This window comes from Crocuta crocuta, unplaced genomic scaffold, assembly GCF_008692635.1.
Source record: "Crocuta crocuta isolate KB4526 unplaced genomic scaffold, BGI_CrCroc_1.0 scaffold28, whole genome shotgun sequence".
NCBI lineage: Eukaryota > Metazoa > Chordata > Mammalia > Carnivora > Hyaenidae > Crocuta > Crocuta crocuta.
Window position 1 is genome coordinate 89030 of NW_027533256.1, and position 15770 is coordinate 104799.

The following is a 15770-nucleotide window of genomic DNA, read 5'->3' on the forward strand; positions in this document are numbered from 1 at the left end:
TCCCAGGACTTATGTTTCAGTGATGGGCAGTGATGGAAGAGACACCCTTGACATTTTGTTCTCTTCTATCTTTTGCTCATATTCAATCTATCCCCAAGTCCTATCAATTTTCCTGACCAACACCACTCAGATGTACCCACTCGCTCCAGCTCTGCCAGCTCTATCCTCAACCAAGCTTTGATAGTCTCATATACTCAGACTTCCTGCCACCATCTTGCCTCCTGAGCCATCCTCCACACACCAGCCAAGACAATCCTCTTACAACATAAACCTGATCACATGACTTGCCAGCTTAAAACCACTCTTCAATGTCTCCTCATTGATCTTGCAGAAAAAACCAAAGCCATAAAAATGAGTTTCCTGGTTTTGCAGGTGCAAACTTGCCTCGTCCCTCCCCTCTCCCTCTCTCACTACGGCCCAGCTACACAGGCTTTCTTTGGCCTCCTTAAGGTTGTCAGTTTCCCTCACCACCGGGCCTTTGCATTTGCTTTTCTTCTTCAAGAGGTGCTCTTCCCCACAAAATGTCCCCTCTTCCTTACCTTCCTCACACTTTCAAGAATCCATAACCAAATGTTATTTACACAGCAGTCTGACTCACATTGGTATCCCCTTCTAGACTGCAAGCTTTGTGTGGCCATGTTCTCCCCTGGAGCTCAAGCTCCAGCCCTGGGCTGCTAATGCTGGAGGTCGGAGGTGCTCCAGTCCTTACCCCACCCCCACTCACCGCACTCATGAGCGAGTCCAGGACACTGACTGCAAATGCTGTCCCGCATGCAAACGGCTGCGTGAGGTACAGTTCTGTGTCGGGATCGTCATCGTCGTCTTGGTCCAAAAACTGAACATTAGTATCATTCACTAGAAAAAGTGTAAAATGAGAGTTAGCTCTAAAGACCATACACAAACAGTGAAGCCAGAGAAAGAGCAGGCTACTAGGTTAGCAACACTGAAGTCACTGAAAAGGAAAGAAAAGCATGGGAGAAGCTGTAGATGAATCTGGGAGTGGGAGCCAGGAGACTCAATGGACTGTTTCTACATGATTGTTCAAGCTTCCCAGGCCTGGAGAGCAATGAGTTCAAGCAGCCTTGCCCCCTGGCAGGCCGCTGGAGAACTTCTGGACAGTGCTGGTCAGTCCTTTGGTATAGTTTTAGAATCGTGACCAAAGAACACCCTGAAGTGTTTTGCAGTAGCCAAGTCCTTTGAGATATGGACATATTTCAAGGATGAGTAGCCATGAGTAGCCATGCTGGGATGCTAAGTTTAGCCACAGGAAAAGAAAGCAATTTATCAAGGCTGAAGAGCAATAGACTGGGAACACAGCAAAGGCACATGGCAAGGAATTCACCTGCAGGCAGGACCTAGCCCGCCGGGGGCCCGCCTGGGTAGAGCCTGGTGTCCCTAGCCCTGAATCCAGGCGCACACCCGATGGGCCCTGTTGAATAGACCGGTGACCCCAGGTGGGATGGATCCCTGGCTGTCTCCGGCTGCTTGCTGCCACAGACTTGCTGTGCATTCCGAGTTGCATGGGGATGCCCACGTTCTCCCTTTCCCCTTCTAAACAGCTCAATCTTTTATGTGCTTTAGCTCAAGTAGATGCAGCATTTGATGCTATAGTTCATTTCCATCGGAGGATTCCTCAAGGACTCCTCCGGCAAGCACGTGCAGACTGATTGGCTGTGTCACTGAGATGTCTTTAACTTATTAAAAATTAAATGACAAATTAATTTCCATTCCCATCTTGGCTTCAGAAATTATCAGTTTTGCAGAGCAAGTAATAGGGAAGAAAGTGTGTGGTGGGGGAGGAGATGAGTGCTCATGATTTCTGGAATAATTATGATGCTTTTAGGAAAAGAATAGATGAGGTTTCCTTTTTCTGATTCCTTTCTAAATGTATCAGTTGCTACTTCTCTTTCCTGGAGTTATTGTTTTAATTTTTTTTTCCTGAAAGTTACTTTTTGGGTAACTTTTTTTTTAACTTTTGTTTGTTTATTGTATGAGGCAGAATAAATGATAATAGGATAAAAGGCTATGCATGGAATTATTTTTAAATGACACCGTCTTGTTTCCCTAGAGAAAAATTTTAATGGGGGAACATTTCGCTCAGCAACACTTGAATTACAGGCTCGTGGGTAAAAGTGCAAAACGCAAGATCTGACAAGTAAGCTTTGAATCTGAGCTCTGTATAAACCCTGTACAAGCAAGGCATTTATTTCATCCTTTTGCACCTTAGTTTCTCTCTCCGTAAAATGGGAGAGATAAAAGCAGCTCTCATGAGCTTGGCAGGAGACTCCTATGAGACGGTGTTTGGTGAGCCTGGCCCAGGACCTTCATAGATGTTAGCTGCTCTACGGATTGCCTTTCTGATGAAATGTTCTGTCCACCTCACTTATGTTATTCCAGTTTCCCTCCACCTCTCTTGGAAGCAAGTAAGATCTTGCTCAGGGATCCTCCCAGGGTCAAATGGTAGCTTTTCCTCTCTTCCCTCCATTTACTCAAAAGTATCTTAGAAGCTACAGTGAAGGCTTCCTGCTTTGTGAATCAGAAATATGAACTCCGGACAATATGCGCAGGAGTGTGGTTTTAATTACTTAGACTAGCCAAGGATGGCATGCGCACTGACGCTCCAAAAGCTAATGCATCTGTTACCTCTCTTCAAGACCATGGGGAAGGGGAGGTACCAGACTTGGAGGGGACATGGCCACAAGCAGGGAGAGATGACTAGATTGTCAGTGAGCCAGGCATTTCAGTCATTGGGAAAGAGCTCCAAGGCAGGAACTAGGGTTCGGTGAAAATCCTGTGTATTGTTCTAGGATAGTTTCAGAGGGAGAGCTGACAGAGTTACCTAAAGCCTATATCACAGAACAGTCATTATGTGGCTGCTAAGAGGGATTTTTTTTTAAATCCCTCCCCAAATGTTGTACAGTCACATAGAACTGGAAAGCAGGTTAAATAGCTTCAAACAAAGTTCCTTCCTGAGGAACTTCTGGGAGTCTTCGATCTACTAATATCAACTGGAACTCTCCAAATGGGTGAAGACTGGAATATACTACACAGTTTTAAAAACGTATTTGGGGCTGGCATCCTCTGTGCTTTTTAGAAGGTATCCTACTGGTTTGACATAATGTGGAATGTGGCTCAGAACATGAAGGTAAATAGTAAATATGTGTGGGGACGTGGGGGGGCCAAGAGATTGGAGGATGACGATGTGTTTGCCAAAGGTTGTATGAGCACTAGGTAAACAAGGCTTAAGGCAGAAGGTAAGGGTGATGTGAATACAAGGAAGGTTCTCTGAGCTCACAGAAGAAATCTGGTGAGGGACAAAGCCTTCAGGAGATTTCATTATGCTAACTGAATGCCTGCATTGTTGTCTCAGATTTGGGCCATCCAGCCTTCTCTTTTCTCTCCTGCTAATCGCAAATCAAGATATCCTAGTTAGCTGGCAGCATTTGGATTCCAAACAGAAAAAGAAATTCTTGGCAACAATGATATTGAAGTGCCACTGAAGGTTTCTGAGATGGAGATATTTGGATGAATTTTCCAACTTGCCGTCCCGGCTGCACAAGCTCTCTGGGTCTCTTACAACCCTTAGGTTCTGAGAAGAGCAATCCCGAAATCTAGGCTTTTAGCCAACTTCTCTAAACATGAAAAAGACACCTCTCCTACTGTTGGAAACAGAAAATAGTGCGATCCTCCTTGACCTGAGCGAATTTGTCCTGATAAATAGCTACGTCTCCAATAATGCAGTGCTCGATGGTGGACAATTTATTCCTTAGTTTCCAGACACCTCACAAGCAAGATTACTGTGTTAAAAGCCTGCTCTCTTATTATGAAATATATTTGGGGGCCACGAGAATGGCATGTTCGTTTCATTCGTGAGTCATTCGAAGGCAGGTGCTCCCCACCTCTCTATCCACCCCTCTGCAGAGCGGCACTTTTGCTGTCTCTATTTAGAAGATCAATCCCCAGTTCTGAGACCCGCTGCTGATGGGTGCCTTTTACAGAGTTATTAACCAAGTCATGGGGAAGTGTGAAGGGCCTGACAAATGTAGTCATGACCAGAACCCTTCATCTTCCCGGTGAGTCCACTCTGAAGCTCCCTGAGGCTCTGGGCCAGGCGGATGGGGGTCAGAGGGCAGGGCTGTGCCTTAGTAGCAGCTCACTTTGTCCTTGGCACCCTTCTTGAAATCTGGCTTTTGTAAGAAAAGGTCCCCTGGGAGCTGGCTGCTTTTATGGCTTTAGAACCAGAGGTTCTGAGAAAAGGCCTTGTGGGGGGGGAAAAAAAAAAAGGCAAATAAAGTCAGAATAAAGGAAAATAAACAGCTGGAGGGAAGGCTCCGTCTTAGGTTTCTTATCTTAAAATTTTTATATTTCTCCTTTGGCTTCCTCTGAGAGCTGTGAAGACATGTCAGTCAAACTGACAGTGTGTTGGAAGAGGAATATGAGGGAGAAGGCGGGGAAGCAGGGGGACACATGGAAAAAAAAAAAAAAAAGGCCCAGGCCAAAGAAAATGAATTAGAGCAAAGATGCTTTGGAAACAACTGCCAGGTCAGATGGGTGTGATCAAAGGTTTACTGATGCTGTGTGGGGAAAAAAATCATTAAGAAAGGCCAGAACAAGACAGTCGATTCCAACCAGAGCCACAAATAAAACACATTCAAAGCAGTGCCATGGGGTAGTCTTTCTGTTACAGCCAGTGAAATAAAAAACAAGCCGATGATAGTTGGAAACACCAACAACGGAACAAAAGGAGATACTGATGTGAAGAAAAACAGTGCTTCTTACCCAGTTCAGTTATCATTAGAATGTGCGTCCCACTGTTTTTTTCCTGATTGACTGATACCAAAGGCAACTTGCCAGGTTTAGCTAATTGGATACAGCATTTAAGGGTTGGGGAAAGGGAGTGGAGGAAAGTACAGAAAAAGAAGAGAGTGAGGGAATAACAGAGGAAACATTGTAATGTAAAGGGACCCAGCACCATAGGTGGTTAGTACTGTCTTGGGGGGAAGACGCCACTCAGCAGTCTTGTAAATTCACAAATGGTAGGAAGACACGTGTCATGGCCGGGTTAAAAGTTGGGTTCCACTACCCAGTGATCATGGCCTTCCAAACCCCATTCTATTTTAGGCCAGAATGGCATTCACTGAAAATGACCTTTAGCTGAGAAGTTCAACTAGGATAGATTAAATGGAGAGTTATTACACATTAGCCCAATGCCTCCACCCAGTTCTCAAAATGGGTTTGGCTTAGTCCTGAGGGTTTTACCTCAGTGGGGGGGCTCTGATTGTAGGAGCTGTCTGGAGATGCTTCCAAACAAAATCAACAGGAAGAGTCTGTGGATTATGCCTTTCCTCCTTTCCTCCTCCTTCCCTAATTTATGCCCCAATCTCAAATCCATCATCACAAGCTGCTTTGAGAACAGTGACCAGCACGAAGGAAACTGTCTATTCTTCTCAGAGGAAAGATAGATCAGTTTTTCCTTTGGTAATCTGTCACATTGCTACTCATACCTTTCTCCACCTCCCCCCAAACAAACCCTACTAGAGCCCACTATGCTGAAGGAGATAAGAAAAGGGCCAACTTCCTCGTATCGTATGTGCTGGAAAAGAGGACAAAAAAATCTGCCCAAAGCTGATGTTCGCCCCTACCTAGTTCAGTGATGATGGGGATGTTGACCCCGGTCGTGATGGATGGCTGGCGTAACATCCCGTGCACTGGGCTGTTATCTGGAGAGGATCTGTCCATTCCTGGAGGTGTGAACCCTAGTGGAAAAGAAAGAGAGAAGGAGGAAAAGTCAGAGACATGGAAAGCTTGGGAATAATATGAATATAATATATATACATAATTTACAAAAAGTAGCTTATGCTTTATTTATAGGCCAACAATTGGCACTCCCAGGATAAGTTCTGATGTGTTGCTTTTGTGAAGGACAAAGTAGGAGGCCATTAGTATTAATTCTAACCTGCCTTGATAGTTCCCTAAAAATGAATCTCTACACCAATTATTCATCTTGCTCATAGATTTTTGCTCCCCTCTCCCTCCAGGCAGACCAGAAAACTGTACTCTGTGCTTCTGTGTGACACGGGAAATGCTTTGGCCCATGAAAGTGAACAGAACAATGTACACCATTGCTTCTGCTACAAATATTTGACTTGACTTCCTGCCTCTTTTTCCAGACTGTGGCAACCATGGGAACACGGGTTACTATGGAGACGAATGCTGGGCAGCAGCCCTGAACAGTAACCCAGACCCAAACGCATTCAGAGCGAGTGAAAAGGTAATCTGTGTTGCTTTAAGACACCAGGGTTTGTGTGGTTGTTGTTACCACAGCATAACCTAACCTATCCTGACTATTATCTTAAACCAACTGGTTACTTATTCTCTTGCCAGTGAGTGACTCAAGCTGGGGTTTTTGATAGGTTCTGGCCAAAGGAACTGATAGGTTCCTTTTGATAGGTTCTGGCCAAATAGGAGGAAATTTGCTTGTGTTTAGGAAGCTTTTCTTTGCTCTTAAAAAAAGTCACATAGAAAGAGATTCTCTTCTAATTCACTACACATTGTTCTTGTATCTGTAGTGCCTGGAACTACGGCAGCCATCTTGCAGTGAGGTTGGGCACCAGCCTAGCACCAGCTAAATGAGATTGGCTAAACTGAATGATGGAAAGCCTTAATGATAGAAAGAAATATCCTTGAGTTCCCAAATTAACCAGCCCCAGAGCCAAAACCAACTGACCTCAGGATTCTTATTACATGAGATTTTACATGTAGTATATGTGAATGAGATTTTAATATACAATAGGATAATGAGATTATGTATATATTTTATATATATAATAATTATATGTATATTTCCTTTATTATGGTAAAAAATCCTGAGGTAGGGTACATTGGTTTTGTACATAAACTGCCCCCCCACACACACAATTTAAGGTCCTGTAATGCAATTTCTTTATGACTTTCTTAATAACATTTTCTTTTCTTTGGCTTACTTCATTGGAAAAATATAGTACATAATAATACACATAATATACCAAATGTAGGGTAATAGATTATTTATGCTATCAGTAAGGCTTTCAGCTATTAGGAGTCAAGTTTTTGGGAACTCAAAAGTTACACATGTATTTCCGGCTATGCAGGGGCTTGGCAGAGTTGAAACTAACTCCCCAATTGTTCAAGGGTCAACTGTATATATTTTTCCTTTTGTTTAAGCCAAAAATGAGAAGTTTTCTCAGAATCACATGATAGTAAATGTAAATCTAAGCAGTGGCTCAAGTGCTTTCTAAACAGTGGTTGCATTGATAATCACATCCTTCTTCTCTTTAGTAAATGCCAATAAAAACTAATAAGAAAGCAAAAAAAAATGAAGGCTTTTGTTTTGTTTTGTTTTTACTTGAAGCTGGAATCGTCTTGACTGCTGCATATACCACTGGCTTATAGTGGACCCTTGAACTTCCCAGTGTGTCTAACACAGCCCTCACAAGGTAAACATGGGCACAGTAAATTGGAAAAGTAGCCTACTTGTCTTCTGATTTTTGCACTTTGAGCTGCTCAGACCCAAATCCCAAGTACATATGAGAATGAGCTTGGTCTAGCCATAAGTTCAAGTTTAGTGAGGGTGAGAATTCATCCCTGATAGGCTTAATGGCTGCCTCTTTAAGGATGTGCATAGAGACCTATAAACCTGAGACATTTATTTACCTCAGTATATTCATTTGGTGAAAATTAATTTTATCAAGTAAAGCACCTGGCAAGTGGTACCATCAGCTCCATGCTGGCTGCAAGACCCAATTTACTCCCCAACCTTAGAAGATGAGCAGATAGATGTTTACACGTTCTTTGGTTTCTCTTCTTTGCCTTTGGTGGATTGGCTATACAGGCTTACCAATGAATTAGGGACTTATAGATACAGAGTCACTTGCTAAGTTCCCAAGGGCAAAATTCCAAAAAGATTGTGTGGCCAGATGCCTGACTTATTCTCCAAGAATGTAGCAAGGTTGGATTGATTCTGGTTTATGGTATGTGTGAAGCTCTATCTATCAGGAATGAAATGACAGGTGCTCAATAATTGCCTGTTGTTTTGGAGGTACATAATGCATGAAATGCCAGAAAAATATGAAAGGGTTTTTTTCCCCATTTTCTGCTCGCTCATGTATAAATTTCATACTATGGAATGCCGTACTTTCAGAAAGAAAAAAAAGTTTTACTTCCTCTTCATTCTCTGATTGCACTTAATTTTATTCTTTGTGTTGATAGACTGCGCACAAGGGGAAAGTAATTTCAAGTGACAATGCGGTGTCCATCTTTCTAAACTTTGGAATGCGTATTTTTCAGCCAACCACATCACCAAGTACATGCATTTTAAAGGCTAGCTGTTTTCTTCCCCAGAATAGCGATGGGGAAAACTAAACCGTTTTCATCAGAAGTTTCATTCAAAAGCATGAAAAACTGCAAGTGGCAGCTGTGCGGATTCAGTGGATGTGACGTTTTTGAATTTCTTCAACTTGACAAGTAAACACTTTAAATCGGTAATGCTATATGCATAATACATGGCCTGTATTTTGACATCCATCATCAAATGCTGACTTGAGAAAATACGGGTTTGTACGTCAAGGAATAGCACCCATAAAACAGGGAGAAATGCAGGTCACACGGTATTAGGAAAACTGTATTTCATTACAGAACCCGCAACAAGCCAAAGCATCCTTTTATTTTATCTTATTTAAAGATTCCATTTTCAGCTGTGAAAAGACTCAACTCCTTTGCATGAAACCTTCATTTAGAAATGACATGCTTGCCTCATAGGCCTATTTCATTTTGCTTTCATATTCCATTTTCCCCTTCAGTCGCCAAGCCTGGTTCCATTAGCATCTGCAGCTGACAAACTGTGGTGGGTGTCCAAAGACATCTCTCCATTAAAAGTCCTTCTCTCTCCTATGCATGACCCCAAGAACAGGGTGCCGTTATTGGCAAAATAACTTCAGCAACAATAATGTTTCTTTTTCTTTAACTACTTTTCTAGCCACTCATTTTTGAAAGCAAAAGGCAAAGACAAAAGAAACAGATTTCATCTCTTCTGCTCCCTTCCTGTAGAGTTGTGTTGACGATGAAAGAATTCATTAACATTGTTCTCTTAGAGGTCCTAATATGGGAACATTGCGGTTTGAAATGGCAGGGCTGACCCATATTACCTAAATGACCTTGGAGAGAAGAGTAATTCAGGTACCTTCCTTCAGAAGAGATGAGGCAATCCTGCCCTTGATGCCATTGATGGCATCTACCCCATTCATCATAGCAACATTTGATAAGGGGCAGGTCTAAATTGTGTCCAGGTTTCTTGATTGTCTTGCTCCCCACCCCATTATCGCTTGCTGCAGTGGGTGCATCTTTGGTTGAACTTGAAGTCTCTCTACATAAAGCAGTGCTCCAGTTCTGCACGTGAAAGCGTTGGTACATGGAACCTACTCCAGGGATCACAATCTACACCTGGAGAAGAGTGAAACTGGCAAACTCTCCTTTCATTAGTTAAACTAACATTTGGGAAATTAATTTTAGAAACTGGCACTGTTTCACCAGAAGAGGTGACTATGAATATTGGCATCAGAGAGATAGGATGAGAAATTCTCAATTAGAAAAGGATTCAAGTTCAATCCCCTACAGCCCATGCTCTTACTAAGATGGTCTCCTGATTCTTTAGATGTGTTCCCCTTCTCTCTGTTGAGCATGGCTATGAGAGGCAAGTTTGGGACTAAAAATGACTTCCAAAGATTACCTGATCTCCTAAAATTGAAGGCCCCTCCCCGTTCTAATCCTCAGGGCCAGATGTGAGAGCCTTATGTTACCTTACCATTCTTTTGGCATTAGGCATAAATGGCCCAACATTGCCCCTCTGCTAAGTATGCTCACTTCACATGCTATATTAGAACGTTAGGCCAGAGACTGGGTTTTCCATTTTTTTAAACTTTTCCAGATCGTCTTTGGAATTACTGGCCCATAGAGAAGAAACAGAGTAGAATAGTTAAAAGTATGGACTTAAGTATGGACTTGGAAGTCAGATGTCTTGGGTTCAAATTCTGACTCATCTACTTATGAGCCACATAACTGTAGGCTTAGCTCTGACTCTCTGTAAGTCTCTGTTTCATTGTATATATACTGGAAGTGCCTCCTGCATAGGGCAATTTTAAGTATGAAATGAAATAGTGTATTTAAAACATTTAGTATAATCTCTAGTATAAAGCAAGTACTCAAAAATTGGACTACTGATGTTAATGTTTCACTAGGTACACAATAAGTATTTGTGGATAGGTACAGTGCCCATTGCCACTTGTTCCCTATGGATAAAGAACTGAGGAAGCTTTTGACATATTTTTTAAAAAGAATTTTCACATAGGGAAAACCTTAGAAAATTAATGGGAAGGCAATGAGCAGTGTGAATACATTTTGGTAGAAATAATCAGATGAATTCGGTGATAAAAATGAATTTCAATATATCTAAGGAATGAACATTTTGCTTATGGATGGTTAGGATTTTTTTTTAAGTATGTGGAAAACTGGGGGCCAGCTGATAAGAAAAGCTAAGAAAGTTTCTTAATTCCTTATAGCAACTATAGAATCTCTCTGGAGACTTATTTTTCCAGATCTAACCTTCCACTTATTTTTATTTTTTTTTTTAGTTTTAGAGAGAGAGAGCATGATCAGGAGTGAGGGGCAGAGGGAGAGAGAAAGAGAGAGAGAGGGAAATAATCTCAATCAGGCTCTACACTCAGCATGGAGCTCCTCACAGGGCTCAATCCCATGACCCTGGGATCATGGCCCGAGCTGAAATCGAGTCAGATGTTCAACCAATTGAGCCACCCAGGTGTCCCTTCCACTTTTCTTAATTATTAGGGATATAAACTCCTCTCTTGAGTTCTAAGGCTCCTAAAATGGTTTTTGCTACTCTATGCATTCGTTTCCAGCATTTGTGTTCCTAACCATATGTGCTACTATTGGGTTCAGATGAACAGAATCAGCAGTGTGTGATGTTCTTTTCATGTTATTGGTTATTCTAGGAGCTAGCAGCACTCAGCCCCTGCCAGGGAAGTTACCTTAAGTTAACTTAAGTGACCTTTAGTTAAATTAGACAAGGCCATTTCAGTTAGGATGGCTTCCAGTTAAAGAATTTGGACTATTCCTAAGAAGCTCAAGGAGAATAGATAGAAGGGGATAAAAAGGAGATCCCCCAGGTATCATTTTTAAATTAACTGTTTTTGGGTACCTGCTGCATGCATGCGTCTATGTGCAGTATAGAGAGAGACACCATGTGGTTATGGGCAGAAAACAAAACAAAACAAAACAAAACAAAACAAAACAAAACAAAACAAAACAAAACGGCTGTGGCTCAGACAAGATCTACCATAAAGAATGCTAGAATTGGGTGGGATTCCAGGGTAATGCAGAGTTGAATGCCCTGGAAAATGAGAAAGACTCAACATCACTGTCTTTATGGAACTCAAAACAAAGGTAAGAATGTTCTAGATTTAGACTGATTAAGATAATTAGGATGATGAAAATAAGTTTAGAAAGAACCTCAGGAAAAAAAAAATAGACAACATTTATTGAGTGCTCTCTATATACTAAACTCTGTTCAGGGAATAACTTTAGTTCTCAAAACCATCTTATGTAGATACAACTATTTTGCACACAAGGGACCAGAAAAGGTAAGTAATCAGCCCTGGGGCACACATCTAGGAATTAGCAGATCTCACATTTGCACCCAAGTGAATTGAAATGAAATGCCATGACTTAACAATATGTGTTATAGCTGCACTAAGAGCTTTTCATGGGCCACATCATTTATTCCTCTGAACAACCTTATGGATATAGGCACTGTTAATATCCCCATTTTGTAGATAAGGAAAATAAGATTCAGAACAGTCCAAGAACTTCCTCAAGCACAACCAGTTAGTAAATGGCGGATCTGGGAGTTGAGCCAGGCAATCAGAGCCTATGGATAACCATGGCCATGTTGCCTTCCCTTTGTGTGGGATGCTCCCTCCTCCTCAGGGGCCAATCCAGGCTGGCAAGTTGGAGGCCTGAGCCAGTCCTACCCTTTTGCTGTTTTCACTTTTAAACAATAGCAGATAACAACTGGGACCCATTGTAGTTATGCTTAACTTGCTTTGGTACAGTAGCATGCACAACTCAGTACATATAATAAATGCTTTATTACAGTACTTTTCCATGGGGGAAAACACAAAGTACTTTCTAAATCTTCCCTAGTTAAGTCCCCAAGCCTTTCCAGGGAAAGAGAGAGATGGAAATTCTTATCAATCACCTCCCCTAGAATAGATGGAGAAATGAAGGTAAGTGCCTCTCCTGCCCCCATAGATTTAACATAAAGGAATTGGTTCAAATGGTGGGCCAAATTATCTTTTATTGTGTGCATATAAATGATGGTTAGAAATCCATATGCTGTGTTAAACTAGGGAAATAAATTAGGCCGAGTCATCTAGGTTTGCTGAGACAGGTATTCAATATGAAGTTGTAAAAGGAAAAGATCACCGTTAAAAATGATCTATAAAGACATGTTAAAATCAAGAGAAACATCTCATATTACATCATCTATGAGATGAATTAAATTTCCTGTTAATGCCAGGAAAAAAAAATCCCAAAGTGAAATGTCAGATGAAGTGAAGATCAATAAAAATATTTTGATAAGTAAATGCAACAATGCTATTTAACACATGATTGGCAACTGTTGAAACATAAATTATCCAAATTTCCCATTGCTGCTTATGGGAAAATTATGCAGATTAGAACTTGATTAGGCTTATATCATGAGACTCAATTTGGACTTTTAATCTATTAAGCTCCAATAAATGAGGCATCTGAATAGCTCCCCTGAGCAAGAACAGTAATAGCCACAGCAGTGATTTTGCAGTATGTATTCCAACAAATTCTTCAGCAGCTGAAGTCAAGAAAATTCCATGTATAGAAGCACAATTGCTTTCTAACTTGTTGGGGGAAAATCTACATGCCTAGCCTTGATTTGGGAGATAGATTTTTAGAAAAGTCTGCAAGAGTAACCTGTCCAGAGAAAGCCCCAGTTTAACCTTGTAATATATTTTCATAGTAGCTGTCAGGGTTTCCCACAAAGTTGGAGTCCTAGAGTCATGAAGGCCAGGCAGCTGACCAGTGTTGACTCCATAAAAAAACAATGATCTACTAAGGCGGCATCTTCTGACCCTGTCGGAAGGGTACTCCCACCCACGACTTTGCACGTAGGAGCCTGAGGTGTGTTAGCCCGACACAGGGTGCTAGAGGGCAATGCTGGGGAGCTGTGAGGGTGGGGGGACACGCCCCTTCCAATTTCAACCTAAAAATTAACATGCTTGGAGTTGATTAGGTCTCCTTTGCCTCTTTACCAATCACTCTATGTGAGAGATTCAAGAGTTTTGGACATTTTCTAATCAATCTCTCCATTTCAGAGATGAAACAAAGTAAGGCTCAGAGCAAAGAAGTTACTGTACCCAAGGTAATGGAACCAGTTGGTGGCAGAAGCAGGACAGTTGATTATCTACTTTCCTCCAAGTCCTTCTCCACACAAAGGGCCCATTCCACAGTGTTTGGTGGGGAGAGGAAGAGGGCAGCCCTGTCCCCACCCTGGCACAGAAGTGACAACATGAAGCCAGAGCGTGTGAATTCACAGGGTCAGCAAGATGGTTTCCCATCATCCTGGGCACATGGCTGGTTTAAGGTGAACCTGCCCCCTGATGCTAGGGTCAAACCATGTTCTCCCCAAGACCTGATGTAAAAGCTCTTAATGATGCTCTGGTTGCAAAGCCATAAGAAGGTAAGTATGGGGCTATGGGTGACCATCTAGCCCACCATGAGGCAAATAAGTCAAGAGGTGAAGAGAATGAGACAGAGCTCTGACATCATTCAAGTTTATGGGCTCACATGCCTGATGCCATAGGCACCTCAGTTCTATGACTCCCTTTTTATTTAAGCCTTTTTGAACCACTATGTCTTCCAACAAAAATACTCCAAATGGTAAAGTACCCAAAATATCTGTTTGCTTGATGAAATAGCTCATGCACGTTTGATTTTGTATTAAAACAAATGGTTGTATCTTTCTTTATTCAAGCTTTCCTTTTCACTTCCAGCGACCAAGCACGAGACCTGGGTCAGTGTCACCCTCTATTTCTTCTATTTACAATAAGTGACATAGATATTTTTAACAGTAATTTTTTCTAAAGACTATTTGATGAATGCCTTGGGCAGTTGGCTCTACCCATTTGTGTAAAGTACCTCACTTTTTTTAGAGTTTGTGTTTTGGGTCTGAATCAAACCAAAGCAAACTAAACCAACCAACTGACCAACCGACCCNCTTTCCTTAAAGAACAAATAAATTACTACTACTTATGAACCAGTCACTACATTCTCATGTTTAAATGTTTCTTAAGTGACTTTAATGTGTCCTTTTTTTTAGTCTTCATACTTATTAGATCCTTCATTTAGATATGGCATGAACTATGTCAGCCTTTCTTTATTACTCTTATTAACTCCTAATTCCTATTCTGGACCCTCTCTCTTTACGGCCACCACAATAAGTCAAAGGCTGTTTTGCCACTAATATGGGGTTCCTTCTTTCATGCTGGATCCTATTTCCAGTAAATGAGACACATGCTATGCCAGGGAAAAGGTAGACATATACATTGCAAGACAGTGATATGCAGTGGATACTAATAAAACACACAAAAACCTCCCCTGTGTTTTCTCATTTTGTTTCCATTACATCAATTTTTTTCTCCCCCTTTTGTAAGCATTAATCAAAGAAATGCAAAGAGCTCATTAAAGTGATAGATTGACTGAAAATGTAACCACCTTTACATTATAAACAGTTTCTTTATGTTCTCAGTGCTATGGGCTTTGTTTTCCAGCATTTGTCATGTAGTTCAAGTGTCCTTTTACTTTTAAAACACCAAATGCCAAATGGGCCCCAGTTGTTTGGTTTAACATGAACCAATGGCCAGCGTAGCAAAAACCAGAGCTACGAAATCACAGGCAAACGAAAACATCCATATCTTAAGGGCACAGAAAATTAAGGAGCTGTAAGAGATGGATTTGCCAAGTAATCCAAGGCAATGCCAGGCAGTTCAGGAAAAGCAGAATCCCATCTCCGACAACTTTCAGCCAGCTGTCTCTGAAAGGTTCTCAAGATAGGATGCCTGGCCTGAAAGAACAGCCCACGTTCCAAACATTTGATAGTCCTTTAAAAGAAAGCACAGTAAATTTTTTCTTTTAAGTTTTAAAGGCTTTCCTGCATACATGTTTATGCCGGCAGAACAATATAAAACTAGGATCAAGTATTCCCAATACACACCAATCTTCACTAAAGAAGAGGTTGATTGGTGCTAATTTGATTTTGAAAAGTCATATACACCATGATCAATATCCTTTGACCGTAACCTGAAATGAATCATAACACTGTGGTTGAAAACTTGAATGCTAGGGCTAGACGGCCTGAGTGTGAGTGCCACCTTGTTCAGTTTCTAGTTTGTGATTTGGGAAATTTTCTTAAACTCTGTGTCTCAGTCTCTTCATCTGTAAAATGGGAGAGTAGTATGTCATGAAGATTAAATAACACAGGTAAATTGCTTATAAGAGTGCCTGGAACAGAATAAGCACTTTATAAATACTAACTTTGATGATGATGATGATATCAACAATAGATTGGTAATGCTGACAGAGAAATGGACAGAGAATCAAAAGTCAACCCTTAACGCCCTATGAGA

At 41.4% G+C, this 15770-nt stretch overlaps 1 protein-coding gene across 4 annotated transcripts in view; it reads right to left on the reverse strand.

The window, feature by feature from the left end:
* The window catches only part of KCNMA1 (potassium calcium-activated channel subfamily M alpha 1), a 738944-nt gene that overhangs the window by 39606 nt on the left and 683568 nt on the right, over positions 1-15770 (reverse strand). For all 4 annotated transcript variants that reach the window (XM_077746494.1, XM_077746498.1, XM_077746497.1 and 1 more), the window contains exons 23-24: positions 5643-5756; positions 725-855 (exon numbers count right to left, since the gene is read on the reverse strand). In XM_077746494.1, the coding sequence (XP_077602620.1) occupies positions 725-855; positions 5643-5756 (245 nt within the window). The remainder of the gene's footprint in view (positions 1-724; positions 856-5642; positions 5757-15770) is intronic.